At 42.3% G+C, this 27,050-nt stretch overlaps 1 protein-coding gene across 1 annotated transcript in view; it reads right to left on the bottom strand.

Moving 5' to 3' along the window:
- PTPRG (protein tyrosine phosphatase receptor type G) overlaps positions 1-27,050 on the bottom strand; it is a 703,641-nt gene that overhangs the window by 305,181 nt on the left and 371,410 nt on the right. Inside the window, exon 4 of the mRNA XM_048487318.1 lies at positions 21,849-21,997. Within this exon, the coding sequence (XP_048343275.1) occupies positions 21,849-21,997 (149 nt within the window). The remainder of the gene's footprint in view (positions 1-21,848; positions 21,998-27,050) is intronic.

The following is a 27,050-nucleotide window of genomic DNA, read 5'->3' as shown; positions in this document are numbered from 1 at the left end:
CCTGTCATGCCTTGTAGACTTTGTTGGAGGGTGATAAGCTGCTAAGGACTGTTATGCTACCACCCAGCTCCACTGTAGGCAGAAAAGAAGGAACTTGACAGGTATCTAATTAAGACTAATTTCTTTCATCCTCCGTCTTCCCCCAGTACTGGACAGCAAGCAGCAAGGCCATCAGAATATCATGCTAGCTTAATATGACCCCACTGCTTGATGTAGAAGTTTCATTTGTCATGGGGGCTTTCCACACAGCAGAGGCGACCTAGGTTTGACTCGTGTCTGCGGAAATCGTTACCTGAGCTCGACTCTTCTGCTATTCTGCACAGCAGCCGGGTCGTCTCTCCGGACCTGAGTTCAGAGGGCGGGGTTACCTCCTCGCATCTTTCGCTCTTCATTCCCGATTGGCTGCCGTTCTATGGCGGGAAATGTGTGTGTGTGTCCCTTTTTTTGTTTTGCCACGTTGGAGCTACATTGTGACAACGTCACAAAGTGCCGATTTCCCGCCTGTCACAAACTGGCAGGAATCTGCATTTTCGCAAGCCTTCTCTGTCAGAGCAGAACGAGCAGAGCTGAGCCGTTGCTTTGTGCACAAGAAGGGTTTTTTTAAAGGCGCGCTTTTTGCCGCTGCTAGTCTTCCATTCTGCGCATGGCCAAAATAGTGCACTGTGATTGGCTGGCCGGGAGAGTCGAGGCGAGGGAGATTCCGCACTGTGCCGGCTTCGGCTTGAGTGCAACCCGGATTCAGCGAAAAGTCGTACCTCCCAGTCGAGCTCAAAAATTTGACGGTGAGAGGGGGGGAGCAGAGACAGACACGAGTCGAACTCTACGGCTGTGCGGAGTACCCGGGTCGAACCCACATCAAACTGAGGTCGAATCCTACAGGGCAGAAGGCCTCATGGTTGACTTTAGAGAGATTTTTTTTCCACTACCCTTCATGATACATCTGCACCCCAAACTGTTGCTGAGCTATCTGAAACACTGAGCTATCTGAACCACCTTGGGCTTTTCCCAAGGAACCTTTGTTAAATTGTAATTATGTAAAATGCTAAACCTTCACAGGAGATGATCTCAAACCCAATTAGACAAGTGAAACCATGATAGTTAAACCCCATGGAGACACATGTCCTCTTGTTTCTCTCAAGAGGCTCATTCATACTTCAGGGAGGGGTAATTCCAGAGGCTAACTCAAGCATCTGACTGAGAAATGACACTCCCATTTCAAGCAAAAAGCAAAACAATTTAAAAAGCCCTCATTTCCAGCCTTGAAAAAAACTTTGCCTCTGTCATACCTGTTCTTAGCTCTGATACCAATATAATAAATACGCAGAATTGGAAATAACTATCCAACCAATTAGAAACAGACCTGGAAAACAATTCAAATTATATAGCACAGCGATGGCGAACCTTTTCGAGACCAAGTGCCCAAATTGCAACCCCAAACCCATTTATTTATCACAAAGTGCCAACACGGCAATTTAACCTGAATACTGAGGTTTTAGTTTAGAAAAAAATGGTTGGCTCTAAGGTGTGTGTTGCTCGGGAGTAAGCTTGGTGGTAGTCCATGGCTTTGCTTTGAAGCAACCGTGCAACTCTTCCAACGGGTGAATCACAACCCTAGGAGGGTTTACTCAGAACAAGCCCTATTGCCAGCAACCAAGCTTACTCCCAGGTAAAGGATCGTGCTTTAGTTCTTCACATGAAAATCAGTGGGGTTTAACAGCACTTAATAGGGTTACCTACACTGCTTCCCCAAAACTAGGTTTGATTGAGCCCAGCAGCCCAGACAAGCCTAGATGTGTGCGGGGGGTGGTGGGGGTGACTCTGTTTGTGCGTGCCCACAGAGAGGGCTCTGAGTGCCACCTCTGGCACCTGTGCCATAGGTTCGCCACCACTGATATAGCAAGATAGACACAATATTTTGACCCCTTGGTGACAGGCATTTTGTTGAGCACAAGTACTTTGAAATAGTGGTTTACAACTCTTTTCTACTAAACTCATGCACTATAAACTTACCCAAATTACTCTGCCAGGAACCTACAGAATTTGCAAGGTCTCCAATTGTCTCATGTCCCATCCTACCAGGCACAGCCTCTCACCACTATCCCAAGACTCCACCCAGAACAACTAATTTTAAAATAACATTGAATTTTGTCAATAAGGCAAAGAGCTCATAAGCAATACCTAAACAAGGGCGCTCAACCAATATTTTATGCAGAAGAAGAGGCTAGTACAGACTGTAGAAGATGGCAATTTTAATCATTCTGGGAGCCTCATTAGCTAAAAGAAGTTTCTTGGCTGAGTTCATTTCATTTCAAAAATGACTTAAAACGAATGTAATGAATGTCAGCTTGGCAGGTGCATTTTACTTGCTTGAAGCACAAAGTATGCCAAAGGGGAGAATGAATATGCGGCATTTGAATTACAGAGCTAGCTTTCATAGCTGAAGTGTGAACAGAGTTAACATGAAATGACTGTGCACTGGCTATAACTACTCACCTTCCAGCTATCATAGTAAGGTAAGCCCTTTAAGATAACCTAGAAGCTTCAGTAGGTGCAAGATAAAGTGATTTGACTTTTGGTTCACGTTGGATAGGCAGGTGCATATATATCTTTTTTTAAAAAAAAAAATCAGTTTACTCCCAGGAACAACTTAAGGTGATTGTTCTTGTTTTAAAGTCCTTCAGAACATGGAACCAAGAAACCCGAAGCACTGCCAACTCTCTAGATGTACCCATACACTAGTTAAGATCTACCCAATAGGCACGGGTGATAACATTTGTCTGCCAAAATTCACTTAGCCACAGAAATGGCATGAATGTCTTCAGAGGTCCTCTTGGCTACCTGAGGAAGCACATAAGACTGCCCCATTATTAACTGTCCCAATATTATCATTCTGTAGATAATGAAAGATGGAACATTTCAATGGTATTATTTTACAGGACTCTGACTTAAGGTATGTGGTATTTGATAGTTATTTTTTGTGATTTTATTGTGTTTGTATCTGTCTTGGCTGTTGCATGAATTGAATACACTGTCATTTTAAATGATGGTGCACTGCCTCAAGGTACTGAAATTTGGGATAGATAGATATATGACAATTTGTTTTAAAAATTGAAAGTAAGAACGTAAGAACATGAGAACTAGCCAGCTGGATCAGACCAGAGTCCATCTAGTCCAGCACTCTGCTACTGGCAGTGGCCCACCAGGTGCCTTTGGGAGCTCACATGCAGGATGTGAAAGCAATGGCCTGCTGCTGCTGCTGCTGCTCCTGAGCACCTGGTCTGCTAAGGCATTTGCAATCTGAGATCAATTGCTACATTGAACTGCATTTGCCATTTCAAAGTATACAGGCTTTCAATTATTTTTTCCCTGCAAAATACCAACCCCACACATTGCTAATGCACCTAAGTTTGGGTACTTTAATTCGGTTAAAATTCACATTGTTTTTTCCCCCGGCATAAATCTGAGGTTATGCACGTTTTGTTCATTAATTTATTAAATCATGGTTGGCCTTCCACTTGAAAACTCCCTTCAGCCGGTATTGCCTAATGCGGCACAGATAGCCCCTAAACAGATCTTGCTTGCATCTGATATACAACTGTGAATTTTATAAGAAAACCAGTGCCTATTTTTCCACCTGCTTTGTAAATATCTGTGATTGAATCTTTCTTCAGCAAATGAACAAGAAAACACACTGCCTTGGCAGCATGTTAAATGCATGTTGCGGCTGGTGATTCTAATTCCAGAGAAGGTGTGTCAGGCCTGCTTTTAGCAAACCGATTTACTGATTGTCCAAAATGCCTATCATCCCCAAAGGCAATCCCTCCTACCTATCATTGCAGACCAGGGGGGTCCATCACCATTGATAAGAACATTACTCTTGTCAAAGAAATTGAAGGTCCTATTCAAATTACAGCTTCCTGACAACTCTGATCTCTCATTCCATCTTTCATACCATAATCTGCTTAAATTGAAGAAAACCCGCTCAGGAAGAAACGCTGAACCTTCCACCTTCTCGTGAGCCTGTAGGCGGATCATCCCTGTCAGTCTGTATGTCTCAGCAAAAGTGCCCATCAATAATGAGGAGGGGAGGGGCAGGCTGTCTGGAAAATGTATTCCGAAGATAACCACCACATAAAATTTCCATTCGGCCATGCGGGACTGCATTCCCCCCCCCCCCTTCTGTATCAGCTGTGTTTTTGTGAAGCAGAAACTTTGCTAGATACAGACTGACGTTTGTGTTAACTTAAGCAGAAATTCCTCCATCGGACATGACAGGCAGATCCCAGGGAGGCTGTGGAAACCATGAAACAGGTGCCTGGAGGCAGTTTTGGAATAGAGGAGGGCTAAGATGAAACTTAATCCAGACAAAACTGAGGTGCTTCAGGTGGGAGAAAGGTTTGGCCAGGAAAATGGGATATATCCCCGTTTTGGTTTGGGTGGCACTCCCCCTAGCAGGAGCGGGTTCATAGGTTGGGGATGCTCCTGAACCCGGGTTCCAGTTAGACAAAGAGTGACAGCAGTAGCCAGCAGTGTCATTTACCACATTTGGCTGGTAAGCCAGCTAGCCGCCCTTCCTGGGCAGAAAAGATTTTGCCATTGTGGTGCATGCCCCGGTAACATCTACATTAGATTACTGCAGTGAGTTCTATATGGGGCAGCCCTTGAAGACTGTCCAGCTACTCTAGTCGGTACAGAATGCTGTGGCCATAATGTTGACTGAAACGTGTCACAGGTGCCACGTCACTTCATTCTTATTCCAATTTGCTTCCAGGCTCAATTCAAGGTGCTGGTATTGACCTTTAAAATCCAACTTACCTTAAGGACCACCTTCTCCCATAATGATGACTCCAGTCATCCTTAGAAGCCCTACTTCAGTTGTTCCTGCTATCTGAGGATCCCAAGAAAGAATCCACTACATCATGGCACCAAAATTTTAGAACTCCCTCCCCATGGAGATTCGTCTGTCTCCCACTACAAGTGTATTTCACCAGCTGGTGAATATTTGTATCATCTGGCAAACCCCCAGTAGTTCTCTGTTTATGAGTTTAATTGAAATTTTATAATTTTAACCATATTTTAAATTGTTTTTATGTTTGCTGCCTTGTGGACCCTCTTTGGGTGGGAATGCAGAATGAATTTTTTTAGTTAGTTAGTTAATTAAACTGACAAAGCAAACTAAATTTCCTCCAGTTCAAACAGCCTTGAACACCACCTCTTACTTCTGGTACATCTGAATTCTCCATTTAGGAAAAAAACCTGCTGCTCATCTCTCTATACACAATATGCATCATAAAGATTCAAAATAAGGGAAAGTCTGAGCCACAAGACACTCGGGGCAGCTTACAGCATTTTAAAAATATTAAAAAGCAACATTTAAAATGCAATAAATAGAAACAAGATGCAAATAAAAGCAATATTCGGAACAATAAACCAATTGAAATCAATTTCATACATTGCTTAGAGAATTAAAACAACTGACCAGCTCCCCGGTTCATAATATTAGCTAAAAGCCAAACAAAACAAAGCAGCCTTACTGAATCCTGAAAGATCCCACAAGATACAAACATCCCCAGAGTGCTGATTCCAGAGAGAAGGGGCAACGCCTGAAAATGCGTAGTTGACAAGTGGGCAATTTGCAGGTCAGGCACTTGTAGAAGGTCCTGTGATTATAATCTAAGCAGACAGTCCCACTTGTACAGTGGTGGCGAACCTCTGGCACGCTTGCCAGAGGTGGGACTCAGAGCCCTCTCTGTGGGCACGCGAACACAGAGTTCGTCATGTGGGGCGAGTGGAAAATCACCCCCCTCCACACACACACATCTAGGCTGGCCTTGCTTCTGAGTAAACCCTCCTAGGATCGTGATTCACTCATTCGAAGTGTTGCACAGTTGCTTCATCAAACTTACTCCCAAGTAACGCGTGCCTCAGAGCAAGCCTTTTTTTCTAAACTAGAACCTCAGTATTCAGGTTAAATTGCCGTGTTGGCACTTTGCGATAAATAAGTGGGTTTTGGGTTGCAATTTGGGCACCATCACCATCACTGCACTAGTAGGATGGTCCCAGACAGTTTAGGAGTTTACAGATCAAAAACAGCCCTTTGAATTGGCACCAGAAGCTGACTGGAAGCCAGGACAGGTACTGAAGTATGCATGATATGTGCAAACCAGAGGGATCCATTCAACAATCTAGCTGCTGCATTCTGGACTGCCTGAAGCTTCCGGAGCACCTTCAAAGGCAGCCCTATATAAAGCACATTGCAGTAGTCTAATCTGGAGGTAACCATCCCATAGATCACAGGGGCAAGGTCAGAAATGGACCACATCAGGGGCAGCTAGTAGGCTCACCATAGGTGATCAGATACTGTCTTTACCATCCTGGGCACATTTGTCCAGAATAAGGGAACAATCAAGCTACACCTTTAATTATTTGAGTTAATTATTCAACTTAATATGCCACCCCTTCCCTCTAAGCTCCTAATGAAGTCGACCACAGCAGCAATCTGGACGATGGCTTCCTGCACACCTAAATTCAAGGCCTCAGTCAGGTCATCAAAAGAACTGCTGGCAGGTCTAGACAAATCCCCCACACAACATTCTGGAAACCAACCAGATCCATATGTCTCTGTGGGCAAGCATAAACAAGCTCATTGTCCCTGCAGGAGGGAGGGCAAAACTCAAACAAACCTTCACAATGCTGAATCAATGTGTTAATTTCAGCACACACACACCAGCTCTTTCAGAGCCACACAAAGGGTAACACAGTCAAACAGCACACATCCTTGATCCTTACATGAGGCTACCTTTCAATTGTTGAATGCTGCAGTCGGGATGTTGACCGGAGTAGGCCATAAGGACCATAAATCACTCTAGTCTTGGCCATCTACACTGTTTCCAGGCACAATTCAAGGTCTGGTGTTGATCTTTAAAGCTTTATAAGGCTTCAGATCAACATATCTAACTAATCCCTTACAAATCTATTTGACCAGTGTGGTTATCTTCCACAATCCTGCTTTGGGTACCCCCACATTCTGAGACTGGTCAAGTGGCAACCAGGAGATGGCCTTCGTAAGCCTGGCACTCTGGAATGTTCTTCCCAGGAAGACTCATCTGTCCCCGTCTACTTTCAACTTTTGCCAGCAGATTAAGACTTTTTTATTTTGTTCAGTGTTCCCTCAGTGTTCACTCCTAACTGTCCTGTGTTTTAATTGTTCTGATATTTCTGTAGGTGTTTAATTAGTCCTAATTGTTTTCATGATGCTAATGTTTTGTTAATTGCAATGGTTTTTAGGATGTGGTTTTACTGTGTACATTTTGTGTACATTTTGAGTTTGTTAGTCACTATGACCAGGACAGAAAAGTAGGACAAAATTTTTGCAAATAAATAAAATAAACTAATGTATGTATGAAGGCTTTACCTCCAAACGAAACAATGGTTCAGACAAAGGCTTCAAAGAAGAAACAGTTTTTGAGCATGTTCTGGGCAGTAGTTAAAGACTGTATGGGGCAGTGAGGCAGAAACAGAGGCATAGCTAGGGAAAATGGAGCCCGGGGCAAAAATCTGAGTTTTGCAGCCCCCCCCGCCCCCCGCATATGGGCAGCGTCCCTCCCCCACCACGACCAAACAACGTTTTTTGCACCAGGTCATCTCAAAGTCACCATCACATTATAGAACATGCCCCAACACACAAATCTGAACACACCCAGGGCTCCCTAGTTTAAACAACATTGAAAGTGATGCTATTTTTTGAAGGGGGGGAATCCACCCTGAAACAGCATCACTTTTAATGTTGTTTAGACTAGAGAGCCCAGATTCTCCTTTTAAATCCACCTTACAGGGAGACTCTGGGCTCCCTAGTTCGCTGTTTCAGGGTAGATTCCCCACCCCACCCCCCAAACAGCATCATTTTCAATGTTGGTTATTGTGGGTTTTCTAGGCTGCGTGGCCATGGTCTGGTAGATCTTGTTCCTAATGTTTCACCTGCATCTGTGGCTGGTATCTTCAGAGGTGCATCGCAGAAAGAAGTCTGTTATACACTGTGTCCAGACTTCTCTTATAACAGACTTCTCTCTGCAGGCACAAATTCACTGTTATGAGAACTGCAAAACCAAGTATCTGTGATATCTCCTAGTTAGAAAAACCTCCCAAAATAATCTTGCAGAAACACCTGAAAGGGCATAACATTAAGAATGGATTAATAGAATTCATTTACCAAAAAATTAAACATTGCATGAATATAACGACTCATTGCCTTATAATTATACAAACCCTAACCCTTATTTCATGATCTTTGAACTATAATGTATGTTACATAGCAACCATCTTTAGATAGATTTTTCCTCAAAAAGTTTTTTATTTTAAAAAATTCTGATTTAATTTTTTTAACTAACTCAGATTTTTTAAAACAAAAAAAACACTGATTTTTATGTAATGTAAGGTAATGGATACATTACACATTAATTTCTGATTTGCCTAGGAGACTATCCATGCAAACTGAGTTTACATCTGGGGAATTTTGCCCCATTTGGAGCTATGCTACCACATACTGGCTGTGTCAGAAGAGGGGGGGGGGGGGCAACCAGTCCAGGTGGCTGGGGAGATTAAACACTCACTCACTTCCCACCATGAGAAATGCTGATTACTGTTGAAACCAGCCCATGAAAAGTCACTGTTACACTCAGGTACCTCAATAAGTAATGAAGCTAAATATTTTCCAAGGCAGATATCTCTTCTCCAGTATAGCTTGCTGCTTCTGTAAGCATAACAGATTCAAGTATATTTCAGACTAGACTCAGTGCTCATTTCAATCTTTTAATCATCATCTTCCCTTTACAAACAGAGCGCACATAGATAAATTTCACTCAATGAAACATCAGATTAGACACTGGATACATTAGACAAGACAACACAGAGGAGGAATACGCAACACAGAGGAGGAATTTCGCCCAGATGATGGTATAATAAAGACTCTCTTATACATGCACAGTTCGGATTGCTCAAACAAGTAAAATAAGCTTGAGAAGAGACCTGAAATACCATTGTGCAGATAAGGTAACAGAAAATAGATTTCTAAGGGTTATTATCTGATGGCTATCTTTGATTGTCAGGTAAAGCTCCCTTTGGTGCGATAAAGATATGGTGGGTCAACAAGGTGCAAAAATTATCTTTACTAATTATAGACATTTTAAAAAGCCAGTTTCATCTGATTTTGAATTGCAGTCGAATTTCCAAATTGGCGTCATCTTTTTCTTTCTGCTTGCTGTCTTAATCACATAAGTGTTGGAGAGATTCCGTGGAGAACAACGAAGAGGATACGGGAGGCAACGGGCCCTTCAGTTTTGATTCCTCCTTTCCAAAATCAGTCTTCCCATACATTATTATTCTAGCCCGTAAACGGGAAGGACAAACCTTGGGAGATTTTAACTGCTACAAGGACTTGTAACTTTTCTTCCAATAAGGGTTTCGGTATAGGTAGCAAAAGCAGAAGAGACATTTTAAAGTACCCGGTGTAATGTCTTTCAAGAGGCTAATACGCCTAATATATTTAATTATCTGAAATCAGGTTATCAAAAAGATGTTAAGAGGCAACTTGATTGTTGTGTATAAGCGCTCTCGGTTTCCAACATCTGACAGGCTATAATCTACTCATGATGTGTTAAGCAAGCATAAAGCTCATTATGCAGCTGTTTCCAAGCAAGATGATTCCTAGTGGGACTATCAGCGCACTGGCCTAGCCTAAAGTGAATCCTCAAACAAGGAAATGAGTACCCCTAGAGTTTCTGAATTTTGCTGGAAAGGAGCTTTGAGTTATAGGCACGTTGATAACACTGTGCTCTGGATAATCTCTCCCCAGTGGCTTCATGGAGATGTTTATAAACAGGAAGGACCGAACTAGCCTTTGCAAAAGCCATATCCCTACAAGGTGGAGGATCTGAAGGACCGCAGCACCACCTTTTGGAACCTATCTTCTAGGAAGAAATGAGACCAACATAGCATTCCTCCTCTGAACCAGTCCTAGCAGGCAGTCCAAAAGGATACTATGATTGATGGCATCAAATGCTGCTGAAGACCAACATGGACTAACGATACTGCCAATCCACTACTTTGTTTAATGTATTGTCGAAGGCTTTCACGGCCGGAATCACTGGGGTGCTGTGTGGTTTCCGGGCTGTATGGCCGTGTTCTAGCAGCATTCTCTCCTGACGTTTCGCCTGCATCTGTGGCTGGCATCTTCAGAGGATCTGTGTGCGTCCTCCGGTGAGCCTTCAGGTGGGAGCTCTTTGTGTACACCTTGTTGCATCCTTCGAAGTCACACCTGTGGATCCGGCGCTTTCTTGAGTCAGGGGACTCAGGTCGTTTCCCCACTTACCTTGACCAAAGGTTGCTGCGCACTACTACTCCCAGCGCACGTCATTTCTGGCGCGCTCCCGGGCTTCCCCACGACGCGGGGTCATCAAAAGGCGCCGTTTCGAGGAGCGCCAGGAATGATGCGCGCTGAGGGGGTGCGACAGCGGCAGCGTCGGGGCGGCTGCGTTGTCGCCGCCCCTGTAGTGGGGAGTGCCGGGGGACCGTGCGCTTCTTGGGGAGAGTAGCGCGCAGCAACAGGTAAGTGGGGAAACGATCTCAGATCTTCTCTGGCGTCTTGTGCTCTCAATGCTGAATGGCAAAATTGAATCTTGGATGGCTCTGGCTATAGACAGGGCAGTGGATCCAGTTTCATTAACACTATCCAAGGTCACATTTGGCAGGTCATCGTCATCACTGTCGCTTTTAATTTGCCTGGGAGACAGGCCACATGGGTCCATTTGTGCTTTGACATGACTTCTCCCATTCTCCAATAACGGTACTACTTTGTTGCTCAACACTTGTTCAACATAGATACGTTAAGAGGACAGTTGACTCAACTAAAAAGAACTGTCCTGCTCATAATTTCAAATGTTTGATTTGCAGAACTGTTTTCAGACATGTGCAGTCCTTCTGGTGAGAAAAAGCTTGCATACAAAATGAAGAAAACTTTGCTGCAGCAGGAGTAGGACGATGGGCAGAAAGACATTTGAATTGAGGCTTATGAGAAATCTCACTTGCTGCAGACTAAACAGAAGCATCCTTTGGCCATGTGAGGGATAGAGCAAGCAATGCTACGCAGGTCTACTCAAAAGCAAATCTTGTGTTACTCAGTGGGGTTTATGTACCCTTAGAACTGCAGTCAGAAATTGTAATCCCATGGATGAACCTGAGAATAAGCCCTATTTTAACACTATGACACTTACTTCTCAGAAAACACCATGCATGTGTTTAGGCTGAGGGGAAAATGAACTTCTTCCAACTCACGCTTTTTTAAAAAAATGGGGGGGAAAAACCCAGTTGGACTCTAGCTGTTCACCATTTCATGTGAGCGATGAAAACTATCCACAGCACATGAATTAAGAATATAAACATGCCACTTATAAATCTATTGTTACCTCTAGTCTAATTTTTAAAACTTCAACTACATGGGGCATCATACTTAAGTGTTTCTGATTTCTCTCTCTCTTTTTTTGCTACTTTGGCTTTCCAGCTCCAGACAATCCAACATTTCAAGCAACAGTGCCACTGTATCTGTTACTTCCCATTAAATAGCTCTTATAACTCTGTCAAATTCTCCAACCTTTGTATTGATTTTTCTCCTATTCAAAATAACACTCTTTTCTAATAGGAACTTGATATCAGCCTTATCTATAATCCTCACTCCAACAGATCTTTCATCAACCCTCCCCCCCCCCTAGATTTTGACTGAACATGTAGAAAATTGGAATTATGTTGCGATAAGACGCCTAACTTTTGGGTATATCATTATATCATAATTGCAGGGTGGCAGCATTGACACATGGCTAGAGGTGAACCTCAAGGGGGGAAAAACACTCACGTCAATGTATATTGGTAGTATGCCCAATGGACAAATCCTTCAAAATGAAATTCTGCACGCGCTCTGACATGTACGTGATTGAAAGATATTTGCCTCTGGCAGACAGAAAGATGACAATGCTATAAAACAGACTACTCCTGTTCTACCCAAGGATCTTAAAACGGCGGAAAACCAGTTGTCCCATTAGCACATCCATAGAACACATTTTTATTTCAAAGCGTCCTCTCCCATTTCCGCTTAATTATCACAGGGCATTCATAGAAAAGATCAGCCAGATGGAGATTAAATATTTCACTATGGGAAGATGAAGCATTCTGCTCTGAAATGGAACCTTTATTGCAATAAAGTCATTAATTAAAGATTCAGACAATTCCCTAGTCACAAGATGAGTAACGCAAGAAGACGATCATAAGAGGGAAAGTGCATCAGCTCTACTGGAGGAACGGAGCAGGGAGAAAAGGACAATTAGCGAGAGGACCAACTCAAAAGTGACCAGAGCCTCAGAAATGCAAATGAAGGGGCATCCAGGCAAACGTGCTTTCCTTAAAAAAAATATAGCAATGGCTCTCCTTAAAATGAGATCATATTAAATATTTTATGAAGGCAACCTCATGATGTGCTTACCAGCAGCAGAAGTGGACACAGAATTATAGAGTTGGAAGCGACCACAAGAGCTATCAAATCCAACCCCCTGCCATGCAGGAACACACCATCAAAGCACCCTGACAGATGGCCACCCAGCCTCTCTTTAAAAACCTCCAAAGGAGGAGACTCCACCACACTCCCAGGCAGGGTATTCAACTATCAAACAGCCCTTACTATCAGGAAGTTCTTCCTAATATTTAGGTGGAATCTCATTTTCTGAACTTTGAATCCATTACCCATCTGTTCCAGTCTCTGAGAAAGCAGAAAACGAGCTTGCTCCATCTTCAACATGACATCCCTTCAAATATGTATGGCTATCGTATCACCTCTGAACCTTCTCTTCACCAAACTAAACATACACAGCTCCCTAAGCCGTTCCTCATACAGCATGGAATCTAGACCTTTTACCATTTTGGTCTCCCTCCTCTGGACCCGTTCCAGCTTGTCAATATCCTTCTTGAATTGCGGTGTCCAGAACTGAACACAGTATTCCAAGTGAAGTCTGACCAATGCAGAATAGAATAGCACTATTACAGCCCTCGATCTAGACATGATACTCCTGTTAATGCAGCCCAGAATTGCATTGGCTTTCTTGTCTGCCGCATCACACTGCTGAATCATGTCCAGTTTGTAGTCTACTAAAGACTTCTGAATTCCTTTCACAGGTACTGTTGTCAAGCCAGGGGCCACCCATCCTATATCTTGCATTTAATTTTTTATGCCTAAGTGTAGTATCTTACGTGTATCTCTGTTGAAATTCATTTTGTTAGTTTTGGCCCAGCTCTCTAATCTGTCCAGGTCATGTTGAATTCTGACCCTGTCCTCTGGGATATTAGCTACTCCTCCTATTTTGTGTCATTTGAAAATCTGATTGGCATGCCTTCTATTCCATCAGCCAAGTCATTGATAAAAACACTAAATAGCATTGGACTCAGGACCCTGTGGCACCTCAGTAGTCACTTCTCTCTAGGATGAAGATCAGCTGTTGGTGAGCTTTAGGTTCTGTCAGTCAACCAATTACAAACCCATCTAACGGTAGCCTACATTTTACATAGTAGAGGAAACCTGAGAAAACAAGACACCGTCAATGTACCTTTTTGGAGGGCACTGAACTCAGCAGTATCCAAAATGTACGAGTAGAGTAAACCACATAAAAATTTTGGAACAGCTAAGTTTGCTAAGTTATTTATGTTAAGTTATTTATGAAATGAATTGTTATCTCCTCAATCCATAAACGTTTTCTCCTCACTTTATTTATAATGAGAGTGAAATTAGTGAATGATATGTCTAAAATAGGTTGGATTGTGTCACCCACCAAGTAATAGCCGAAGTTGAATATGTGAACCCATTCTTAGAATTAAATAAACTTGTATAACCCTTTAGATCAGTGGTTCTCAACCTGGGGGTCGGGACCCCTTTGGGGGTTGAATGACCCTTTCACAGGGGTCGCCTAAGATTCTCTGCATCAGTGTTCTCCATCTGTAAAATGGATAAATGTTAGGATTGGGGGTCACCACAACATGAGGAACTGTATTAAAGGGTCACGGCATTAGGAAGGTTGAGAACCACTGCTTTAGATGAACCACCTTCAACAAATGTATTGAATCATAGAGCTGGAAGGGGGTATATAGGCCATCTAGTCCCACCTTCTGCTTAATGAAGGATTAGTCTAGAGCAGGGGTCTTCAAACTATGGCCCTCCAGATGTTCATGGACTACAATTCCCATCAGCCCCTGCCAGCATGGCTAAGTGGCAGGGCTGATGGGAATTGTAGTTCATGAACATCTGGGGGGCCATAGTTTGAAGACCCCTGGTCTAGAGCATCCCAGGCTGTTTGTCCAGCCACTGCTTAAAGACTGCCAGACTTTGTTAAAAAATATGTAACACATATTCTCTGCATCTCCCACTTGAATGACACTTGTGGAGAATGTAGATACAAATCTAAACCCTTTTTTCCCAATAAGCTGTGAGAAGTACATCCACAGAAAGCCCAAAAGTGTTGGATCAAATGATTTCCTTCAGCTGAGTCAGGGTCCAACAGGGGCTTTCTTCCTCACTCAGCAGGACACAACTCTTGGATTCTTCCCAGTGTGTCTAACAACAATTACTATACATAGGTGGTCTTTAGAAACAAAATAGAATTGACAACTATGGTACGTCTAATTAAAAAATCATACCTGTCCAGACCAGCTTGCCAGATGTTTCGGGACTTAAACACTTTGATGGCTTCGCTCGATACAGATGTACTTGTGACCTCCTAAAAGGACATGTAGTCGCAGGCGACTCAGCATGTCATATATCAGGTTGTCAACACTATTCTTGTCTCGCAAAAGAAAAGGTAAGCCAAATACAGGCTTAAAAACCTTGCAATGAAACAAAGCTGCAGAGTTTCCCTTACAGCTATCTGTGCCTATTTCTGTATTTGCAGGAGTTTTGTTTCTTTCTCTTCTTTTTTTTACACAAGGGATCTAAGCAAAGAGGAAAGGAAATCCTTTGAAGGTTCAAGCCAAAGTGACAAGCAAAATTTGCAAACGGTTATTTAATAAAAAGTTATTCAATAAAAAACAGGAAATATACCTGTTGGTAAATTTGGGTGGGGGGAAGGTCATTTCTCTGGAGTCCTATTATTTCTTATAAAAAAGGAAAAAAATTTAAAGCTTATAAAAATTGTGTATAAAGCTCTTCTGAGACTTTTCTTAATTAAATTAACAATGATGAACTTTCAAGTACAACTTCTTAGATGAACTTTCAAGTACAACTTTAGAAGCCATTTTGAGGGAGGTCCTGGTTAAAGAGCCCAGTCCTAATTCTATGAGCATGCTAATTCAGAGGATGAACGCGATTAGGTCTCTATGGTATGCTGCCGTATGGTCCTTGGACCAAGATTCTAATTTACTAAGTAAATTACTGTACATTATTGTATAATGGTGTTCACATTATAACTGACAATTAGAATCATTAAGACGAAAGCTCATAAACAGCTGAAAGCTCACATCAAATTAACACAGTCATGATTGAAATCACTCTTCTCATTTCTGCTCTTCACAGACATAATCAGCCTCTTTGCATAAAAAGGAACCGACAGAGAGCACAATTGTAGCCATTCTGTGGCAGAAGCTGAAGGTCCCCCTAACAAAGAGGTACATAGTCTTGCCTGGATGATGATGGTGATAATGATGATGACGAGGACGACTGAATTCACTGGGTCGTTCCTGTACAAATGTTCTCCTTCTGGAACAGCAGGCAAGCATATGCCTTTGCAGCCCAAGTTACTCGGGCAATCCAAAGTCCATCCACCTTGACATTAAGGAAGGATCTTCTGGTTAGGGCAGGAATTTCCCTAGGCATTTCCAAGAGGAGGGTGACTTCCTGAATACTACAGAAGAACATTAACCCAAGGTTCCTTTGCTTGGTCTGCCAGAAGCATGATTCCTTGGCCATAATTAATGATCCAACTTCATAGGACAATAACTAAAGGTCTTTGCATTTCCCTCACAGCAGTGCAGTAGTGGCGTAGTGGTTAAGAGCATTCTAATCTGGAGGAACCGGGTTTGATTCCCCGCTCTGCCGCCTGAGCTGTGGAGGCTTATCTGGGGAATTCAGATTAGCCTGTGCACTCCCACACACGCCAGCTGGGTGACCTTAGGCTAGTCACAGCTTTCTGGGTGTTTGTTGTGAGGGAGGAAGGGCGAGGAGCTTGTAAGCCCCTTTGAGCCTCCTACAGGAGAGAAAGGGGGGATATAAATCCAAACTCCTCCTCCTCCTCCTCCTCCTCCTCCTTCTTCTTCTTCTTCACCACCACAATGGACTCTTCAGTGATGATTCAATATAAGCTTCAGTAAAGCCATCAACTACCTCTTGACCTTTGTTAATCAGCCCTGCTACATTGTGCAATTTAATCATCCTATATCTTATTGTTGTTGTTTTTATATGTCATTATATTAGTTTTTAATTCATCTACTATATGAAGGAACTATGATGTAAACCACTCCCAGCCTGTGCAAAAAGGGGGAGGGGGGTCTAATAATCCATAAAACACAAATACATAAACAAGTAATACATAATCCAAGCAATACAACTGACCGCAAGGGTTGTGCAAATGTGAATGGTTTTCTTGGTTTGCCATGTATATACTTCAGTGAGATTACTGCAACAGTCTTGATACCCTGCTTTCTACTCTGCATCTGATACAACAATAGTTATCTGCTGATTCTCCCCATTTCTCAATGATTTACTGTGACACATTGAGATCCATGTGTACAACAGACTAAAAGATCCCCCTTTCCCCCTAAAAGTTGAGTTCTAGTTCTTCAAATGCATGGTGCTCTTATACATGGCAGGCATCACATGAAGACTGATTTGGGAAATATCAGTTATTCCTGATCTCTGTGTTTATAGAGTTTCACAGTGGGGTTTCAGTGAGAAAAACGCCATGTTCTACATCAGCAGTTTGGAACCTAACTGAATTCAGTGACATCGAGAAGGCATCTTTTAGTCATATGCCTCTGGTGGTGGTTCACAGGGGCCTTTTTGAGCTTGCCAATGTTTAGAATTTTGAGAGAGAACCACCACAAATGATTGCTGTAGGAGGTGGAGCCCAACCCAATACTGCTGTCATCACTTTGCAAAAGAACTACCGAGAGGGAAATAAAAAGAACAGGAAAACATTGGAAAACTAAAAGATGGTAACTTTTTCTCAGTTTAGACCAGAATATCTCTGTTGATTCTACAGTGGTTTAAGATTTAGCAGGAAAAGCTGTAACAAGCCTCATTTCTACTTCAAAATCACTTCTCTTCATGGAAACATAGTACAGAACAACATGTGCATGAGCCTCATGCTTTATTTAAAAAGAAAGAAAGAAAAACAAACAGATAAACGCAGTTCCTTTGATCCAATGTGTCTTTAGAGAATGCAATAAAAAAGATGTTCTCATATATCCTATCCCCTAATTTAACATATAAATCATGCTCAAAAATATGATCCAGATGGGCTCCAATGAAGGAAACCAATTAACTCACACTGCCTTACCATCTGACATATTAGTTGCGATGATAAAAACACAAAACAGCATGGTCAAACAATACGTTGCTGTCTTATATCTGATGCTTCCTACCAGTGATCTTATACTTTAAGGGCTCCCTCCATCTGAAAAGCTAGACTATGTACATTTTGTTTGCTGCAAATGAACATACAGTTTCTGGGTCTGCAGAGCAAACTCTGCAGATGAAGCAGAGTCGTCGGCTTTCCCCAACGGGACAAGTCTTCGGAGCTCATGCAGGCTGTGTATCGTCCACATCTGGTTTCTCAATTAGGCTCAGAGAACAGTTTGCTTTCAAGCGCGCTGACAGCATAGCCCTGCCAAAACTGGAGGACAAAGTACCTGTGAGTACTCCACCAGTGTTTGACCTGCGTCTTTGGGCCATCTCAGATCAGCAGGTAATCTCTGCCGCTGCCGCTTTCTTTTTACAGGCTTCCTAGAAATATAGCCTCTAGCATGTGGCGAGGCCTTGTTTCCCTTTTTTTGGCACGGAGGCTTCATTGTCAGGTAATTAGCCTTCCAACAAGCCCTCGCAAGAAGCTCTGCAATTAGAATTACAGATTAAATGCTGGAACTGCATACACAGACTGCCCTTATAGACAAAGCACACAGGGCTCAAACCTTTGAGGTGCTAAGTACATACAATAGCCTAATGAGCAAATGACATCCCTTCTTAAAGGGTTCTTGTCAAAGGTTTCACTTCGGGAATTACGAAAGGGAAGTATCTCTTTTCCTCCAAGTAACCATTTTACTAGGTATTAGTTTGTTCCTGTCTCTGCTTCAAAGAGTTCCTGCTTTCCCCATCGTTCCATAGCCCCATTTAGATCACCCTAATAATGCATTCTGGGAACGAAGCCCAATAGCCTGCCTCCTTTTATGTTGGGCTGGGGAGGAGGAAAGGCTCAAAGGAGAGGGAACAACAAGAACAACAACAAAAGAAAATACCGGGACTGTGGTTTTTTCCCCCCCGGAGGGCTTTCTAAGCAATAAGACCTGTTATCATGGTTGTTGAAGAACTTGGAACTGCTTTATTTTCAAAACAAACCCTGCTTTTGAGAGCAGTTTGCCCAAACTGATACATAGCAGCTAACTGGTGGGCATGACCGAACTGAGTCACACAAGCACTTTATGGAGAGAAAGTACTGTTCCAGCCCCTCTGAAGGAAAACAGTAGGCAGAACCCTCCTGACGAAGCCTCTCTTGACTCAGGGGACTGAAATAACTACAAACTAGTGGCAAACATCCCTATTTTGTGTAGGGTGATAATAAGGCAGGTGGTGTCTGTACATGTCTAGGTTTCAGGTCAGCTCCTGAGTTGCCCCAGATGACCACCTTCACTTGGAGAGAGGCAGGAAATTACAATTTTGTTGATTCTCCTGGCAGGTTTCAATAACACCAATTATGGCATCCTTCTGGAGAAGTTGGCTGAAGCGCTTCATGGGAGAACTGCAGTTTACAGTTATGGTCTTGTCTGGCTGCTGAATTCCAGAAAGTGGTGCTAGGTGACAGCTGCTCAACCCCTCTGGAATTTCAAATATGGGGTATGCAGTGTTCTATCATGTCCCCATACTAACATCAGCATTAAGCCAACTAAATGTTAACAGGTGTTACTTAGAGGGTACATATCTTGATGTTTTAAAATGCTTTACCCTGGCTTTCAGTTAGTCCTAGGCTCAGTTTAAAAATAAAGTCCTTCAGTGGTCTGGAAGCAGATTATCTCAGCGCTCACTCTCTTATATCTGTACCTGCCTGTACCTGTACCTGTCAAAACTGGAGGCTCTGTTTTGTGTACCTCCGTATTATTAGGTAGGTGCAAACCAGAACAGGTTCTTTTCAGTCTGGGGCCTTTTACTCAGAGAGGCTCATCTGGCACAAACTCTGTATTCTTCTGGGTAACAGGTGAAAAAAATCCTTATTCTTGCAAGCATTTTAGACTTCCTGTAGTTGTTTTGTGTTATCCATTCCTTGCTGGTCATGATTTTAGGCTATAAGGTTGTTGGGCTTTTAAAAGATTTCTATAGTGCAGATTTTAGGACATTCGCATTGTATGTATTTAAGGCTGCTATTTTATTAGTTATTTTCATTGAGATCTGATGTTTTGTTTTACTGCTATACAGTATACTGTTGTTAATATAGTGGAAGGCTGTAATTTTATGTTTTAATGATGTTATTTATTTATATTAATTATTTGCTGCTATTATTGTCTATGTAATATTATTTTGCTGTTCACCGCCCAGAGCCCTCAGGGGATGGGGTGGTATATAAATATGATAATACATAAATAGACAGACAGACAGACAGACAGACAGACAGACAGACAGACAGACAGACAGACAGACAGACAGACAGACAGACAGTGTATATGTTTAGGGTTCTCTAGATTTTTTCAACAAAGTAGACTCAGTTGAAAATGAGATCCATTTTGTTGACAGAAAATCAGAACAGCACACTCTGGACAAGGTCTTTGTCCAATCTGAAAATAGGTGTGAAAACCCCAGCAAAACTTCCTCGACCTCTGCTCGCAATCAGCCAGCAATGGTTACTCAAGCTAGTATAGTTGTGCACCCCCACATAAACACTGCGCAGTTTTCATGCGAAGATTGTTCCATAACAAGTACTCCTAGCCAAAGCAATACAAATAAAGAAACGGAAGTAAGCCTACTGAACACAGATAGCTTTTTCCCCAGATCCCACGCTCACACATGGAAACTCATGACAAGACCAGCCAATCAGGTCTTGGCAATATAGTGATAAAGAGGAGAAATATTTTCAATAAACGAACATGAATGACCCTTAGGCACATCATCAAGAATAGACAGTTGTGAGCCATTCAGCCCCACTCAGGGTTTCCATTCACTGTCTTACTAAACCAAACGAGTATCCCCTTATGAACAGTGGTTATGGTTTTACTCTCACACGATTAACCCTTTATGGAATGCATTGCCAGCAAAAGAAAATAGGGTTCTTCTGCCTAGACTTCTTGCTCAGTCCCACAGCAAAAGTCATAGCTGAAGATCTCAACTATGGATTCAGCACTGATACTGAGGCAGGACATCAGAGGACTGCAATTTCCTAGCATACGTGGAAAGTACATGCGGGCATCCTCTGAACTAGAATTTGTTTTTCTAAGCTGGTAATAACGAGCAAGCTCGACGCTTCAGCCAAAGGTGGCCACATAAGCATGTTTATACACGGAATTAAGAAAAATGGTAAGGCTTATACAAGAAGACAGGTGTAGAAGGCAGAGGCAGCATGGAGACAACAGGAGCAGATGTACCCTCCAAGTTCCCTGTAGGGTCTACGCTTGTAAGATGGTCCAGAAATCTTCTACTGCATATGCACAGCATAAAAGAAATGGCAAGGTAAACGAGCCTGCAAGCTAAATCACTGTGCAAAGCTTCAAAATTCATAATGTTGCCTGATGATAGTATTTGATCTTGACCATTTGAGTCCCTTTTGGCAAGAAAGTCCTGCTGTTACTCTGGTTTAAGCCAACAGATCTGCCAAGCCTTCTCGTGTATGGATTTCCCTTCAGTTCAAAGCATAAAACTGCATAAATCTGCTGCCAACCTTATGTCCCAATTAAAACAACAGAGTCCTACGATACCTTCAAGGACCAATGAATTTATTATGGCACAAGCTCTCTTTTGTATTACGGGGCCTTGCACTTTCTTTTTGTTATCTGTACAGTATTTCTTAATGTAAAGATGTCGTTTCCGATTTTCAAATAAGCATGGGATCAGTTGTCACACAGCTTATATTTTTAAAATAAGGCTCCTAATATATATATAAACACTTAGGAATCTCTAGGCCATTTAAAGTTACTCTGGGGCACAAACAGATGGAAGCTGGAGAAAGAACATGAACATGAAGGTTAAGGAAGTTCGTTGGCTATAATAACCCCCTAATTTTTGACACTCTGGTTTCCAGATGAAGGGGAATTCAAAGCAGTGTTTCCTTCTCTCCTTTTCCATGGCCTTGGGAGCTAGACAGAGCATATTACCTGCGCCCTATCAACTAGCATGTTAGACATATAATTGCATCTGAAACTGTTGACAGAATGATTATACACATCTTCATTCATCTTAACTTCAAGATAGCAAATGAAATTATCCATAAACACCAAAAATGGAGAGAAGCCATTCAGAAAACAAAAAAGTCCACATACCATAAAACACCCCACAAGTTTCTGTTGAGACTCATATGGAAGAAATATGACCCCCCCCCCCCACAAATCTGTGAGTGCGCCATTATTTTACTAACCTCAACTGGGAATCGCCTCCCGTTGATGCTGTGCTCAGAGCCGGCTGATCCATTACTCTGGCCCCAATGAAACTCCACTTTCTCTGCTTTGAATCTGCCTGGGAGCCCTGCACCGCTGATGAAATAGTCATCTTTTAGGAGGATGGCAACTGTAGGGAAAAAAAGAGACAGGGGAAAGAAGAGAATACAGCTGAAAAAGGTTCTTGTCATAGAGGTCACAGAAGGTCCACAGTAATTGTTTTCACTGGGACAATGGCTGATGGGTCCTTACAGGATCCAAAAGGCTATTTGTTACCTAACGTCTAAATGTAATGCTTCTGACCATAGGAGTACCGGCCAGTTTGACAGACATTTATCAAACCACTTTGACAGACATTTATCAAACCAGAAGCTAGTAAAACCAGCTTTTGTGAAGTAAAAGGATTTCGTGTGGGACACAGCATAACATCTCCTCACCCCTTGACAAGGAGGATAGGATTTCACTTCAGCAGATAAAACCATCACGAGGAAGATCAGTCTGCTAGGTGGGCAGACTGAACCTTGAAACTAAATCCTACGTTGTTCAATTAGGATTATTCCCAAGGACAATACTTTGGTTTCCCAAATCTAACAAGTATTTTCTTTTGTGACAAAACTTGTGACAGGCACTCATATAAAGGGGGTGGGGGGAATAATAATTTATCATATCAATGCTAATCAGGACATTGTGCCACCAAAAAAATCCAAAATCCATCTTTCCCCCTATCAAATACAAGAGAACAATGATAAATATATGATAAATTAAGCAAGCATCAATTTACCATTTTATTGTCGAAGGCTTTCACAGCCGGAATCATTGGGGTGCTGTGTGGTTTCCTGGCTGTATGGCCATGTTCTAGCAGCATTCTCTCCTGACGTTTCGCCTGCATCTGTGGCTGGCATCTTCAGAAGATCTGAAGATCCTCTGAAGATGTCAGCCACAGATGCAGGCGAAACGTCAGAATGCTGCTAGAACACGGCCATACAGCCAGGAAACCACACAGCACCCCAATTTACCATTTCTTGATGGTACACATTGTATACCCGGCTGGATGATATAGTGTGAAAGGGGAGGATGATATAGTGTGAAAGGGGAAAATGACTTCTCCAGTAGTACTTACTTAGTACTTGCTTACAATTATCTTCTGCAGTGTATCTAGGAACATGCCATCAATAGATAGTTTCATGACACAAATAATGCTTTGCTACAGTTTTTAAAGTTTATTTTTTAAAGATACATATAACATGCAACACTATCAAACAAACCCCCCCCCCCCCCCTTAAACTCAGATTGTGCCCATTATTGGGATTACATAGAAGACAATTAAGCATGTGATTCCATTCAGCCAGAGTCTGAAGGGTACAGCCCAGATTTCCAGAACATTCTATTGCATCTGTACATCAGGTTCGGCTCTCCATTTAATCTGAATCACTCTTACAAACTTCTAAACCAGTAACTAAAGAATAGGTGATGGGCTTCAAAAAGTGTATTTTCATTAAGTTATTATCATGACATCAAATTCTCAACAGGGTTAAATCTATGGATATTTGAGATACCTCCAATCCACAGATATATAGATATAGCCAGAGGTGGGATCCAGCAGGTTCTCACCAGTTCCCAAGAGTGGGTTACTAATTATTTGTGCGTGCCGAGAGGGGGTTACTAATTGGGTCTGTTTTTCCATTAGAAATTCCATTAGGTCCAAAAATCATAAAGTCCTGTTGTTTCCTATGTGGCTGGTTAGCGAAGGTAGAAAACGGGATAATTCTCCCTGTTGGGCTGTTTTAAAAACATGTTTTAGAAATATGGTAAAGTTCCTTGTTTAAGGAAAGTATCCTTCTTTTGATTTCTAGAAACAAAATTAAGTATTTGAAAGTATTAAGGATTTGACAGGCAGTCAATTAGAGGAGAAGTAGTTGTTTCTGTTGGCAGTAGATGATAGGACTTGCTATAATGAGTTTAAATTATGGACAGAAAGATACCAGATGGAAATTAGGAAAGTTTTTTTTTACAGTAAGAGTTTTTTACAGTAACAGAGAAATTATTAATGCCCCGCCCCCGGAATGCCCAGCCACGCCCCCGTTGTGTCTGTCCCAGCCCCATTGGTGCTATGCCACTGTTTGAATCCCACCAACATGGGAACCTGTTACTAAAATTTTTGGATCCCACCACTGGATATAGCTAAAGTTGGTGGCAGATAAAAAGTAGGATTGATTGGTGGGTGGAAAAGTTGCAAGGTGACCATACAGGAGCTGCTAGGATGAAAAGGGGAAATGGCACAGGGAGTCTCCTGTGCAAGGGGACAGTGATGTCCGCCCTGGAAATGCTTGCTGCTTCCCAATTGTGCACCTGAGCCTAGACAGTCAGTTGGTACTGTACAACTGGGCCACAATTTTTTCTGGGCAGAGGCTGTAATGGAGAAGGAAGGAGGGAAAAGTAAAGATGGGGGCAGACAAAGGTAAGTTGTCTGGTGAGTTGAAATGAGACAAGAAAGCAGAAAAAAGAGGGAGAGAGAATGGGGTCCTGCAGGGAAAGCAAGGATGATATAGTGTGAAAGGGGAAAATGAGATCTTCTCCCAAATTCTGGTGGGCCCTTCGCTTATAGAAATCTAATATTAAAATGAATTTCTCTTTTCCAACCCCTTAATACATTCCTTAATATTCTTTTTTTTTTATTCATCCTCTCTACAACTATTGATGTGGAATTTTATGTTAGTCCAGCACAGGGGTCCCCAATTTTTTTGAGCCAGAAGGTACATTTGGGATTCTGACATGGCATTGTGGGGGCAGCAAAAAATGGCTGACACAAAATGGCTGCTACAGGAAGCAAAGCCGGTCACAAAACAATTGTCACAACTTAACTTCAGGAACACAGTATTGTTACTGTATTGTATTGTGGTAGCAGTTGCTGCCAAAGCAACATTTCAAAAAAATCTGCACTGTCAATCAAATCTCCAATAATCAAAAGCCTGGCTGGGCAAAAGCCCTACCTAGTCTCACTCACTTCCTGGAAACAATGTGGCATGAATTCCTGGTCTAACAGACAGTCACTGGACTTCAGTAGGCAATTTCTAAAATACTGTTCCATGGAGAGGTGATTCCTTCCATCAGCCCAATAATTGTTTGCTCTAAGCTACGACTGCCAACAATGGACACAGTATTCCAAATGAAAGACCATCCCAGAGAACTGCCAAGGAAGATAAGTATTATTTTTCGCTTCCACAAAAAAGCTTCTTTATCTCTTCTGAGTTCTTTTGAAACTGCATATGTCTTTTCAAAAAACTGTATTACACTGACAATTCTTTGGCATCTTGAGACTGACCACAACACATTTCTTCTTCTTTCATTCCGGTTAATGGGTCTCCAAGTAGCCAACCTTATACTTCATGCGGTTCAGCTGAACATCTTCTCTTTACTCTACTGTATACGATTGTTCAATTTCAACCCACATAATTCTCAAATATTGAACTCTATCGATAGATCCTCATAGTTTTGAGGTGTTGGCAGAATTCATCTACACGTTAATTTCCACTGCCAAAGCTGCAAAAGGGTGATATCAAATAAAATGATCTGGAAGATTGATCCTGGAGAATCTCAGCTGGTTATCTCCCTTTCTTTTGAAAACCTACTTTTCATCAAAACACTTAAGCCCTTTAGAACCTGTAACATGTTCTAAAACATTCCTGATTGGTGCTGAACAAAATAATTTGTGCTGTGGCAACTATTGTACATTACATCTGAACAGTCAAGGGTAGATATTGGATTATCTGCCACTATTTTTCCTCTTAACACATGCTTCATTTTTCTCTGGAATTATTAAACTGTTTACAAGTTGGAGGCTCAAAACAAAGATACCCATGTGAAATATGTGATGAGGAAATTCCCTCAACAAAGGAAAACAACATAGGAAAACGTTCTGTGGTTAACTGGATAGCTTCCTATTCAACTAGTCCATGGTAGGCGGCAGTTAATCAGATGATGGGAATATTTTTAATCTCATTCTTTTAATGCTCTGTGTGTGTGTGTGTGTGTGTGTGTGTGTGTGTGTGTGTGTGTGTGTGTGTGTGTGTGTGTGTGTGTGTGAGAGAGAGAGAGAGAGAGAGAGAGAGAGAGAGAGAGAGAGAGAGAGAGAGTGAACTTGGCAAACATTCCCCGACTCTAATTTCACCCCCACTTTTACTCCCACCCCCGCTATAAGCTCTCAAGGCTTTGCCTCTTCGCAGCTACAGAAGTCCTGGGGGTATGTTTAATTAGGACAAGGAGAAGCAGCATTTTCCCTCCAGTCTTAATCTCCCCACACTTCCATGCTCTCCCCACACTTCCATGCCCTCCCCACACTTTCATTCCTTCTAGCTTTGAAATGATCATAGCCTTCAACGCTTCGTTTTTCGAACTGGCAAGAGAAGATGAAATTATGGACATTTTAGTAACCGCATCTAATATTATATCTAAATGTGCACACTTTCCTAGCATCCACAGGTTTTTCCAGGTCTTTCCTCCCAAATGTCAAAAACTTTCCCTAATTGCCTAAAACTCCTGCCAATCCTGCTTGTAGCTCACCTGGCCAGTTTATCACAAGCAAGCCAAGCAATAACCAATCTCCTCCAAGGCCCATATGTTCTTCAACCAACAGGACTTCTTTTCAACATGTTTTTCCCCCAAGTGTCCTTTCTCAACTATATTTCTTGTTATGAACATATCTAACAGTCAATGTAGACCCATCTGTGGATACTTAAATCCATGAACTGGGGTCATAAGGGAGGGTTTTTTTTAGTAAACTTGAGGGACCTCCCCCCACTCCCATCCCCACCCAGCTTTGAAGAAAAATCTGAAATTCAGGAGGGAAAGGAAGGGGAATGCCAATACGCCTGAAACCAAAATAAAATCATCTGACCACCCCTTCCTAACCATCCTCAAGGATTCTTCAGAACAGGCAAAAAAGATGAGAGGAAGTGACAGTGGGAGGGGGAGCAGCAGCAGCAGCAGCAGCAGCAGAAGAAGAAGAAGAAGAAGAAGAAGAAGCAGAAGAAGCAGAAGCAGCAGCAGAAGCACAAGAAGAAGCAGAAGCACAAGAAGAAGCAGAAGAAGCAGAAGCAGAAGCAGAAGCAAAAGCAGAAGCAGAAGCAAAAGCAGAAGAAGCAGAAGAAGCAGAAGCAGAAGCAGAAGCAGAAGCAGAAGCAGAA

Source organism: Sphaerodactylus townsendi, linkage group LG03 (assembly GCF_021028975.2).
Source record: "Sphaerodactylus townsendi isolate TG3544 linkage group LG03, MPM_Stown_v2.3, whole genome shotgun sequence".
NCBI lineage: Eukaryota > Metazoa > Chordata > Lepidosauria > Squamata > Sphaerodactylidae > Sphaerodactylus > Sphaerodactylus townsendi.
The sequence above is the reverse complement of the archived record's forward strand: the minus strand, read 5'-3'. Positions and strand labels throughout refer to the sequence as shown.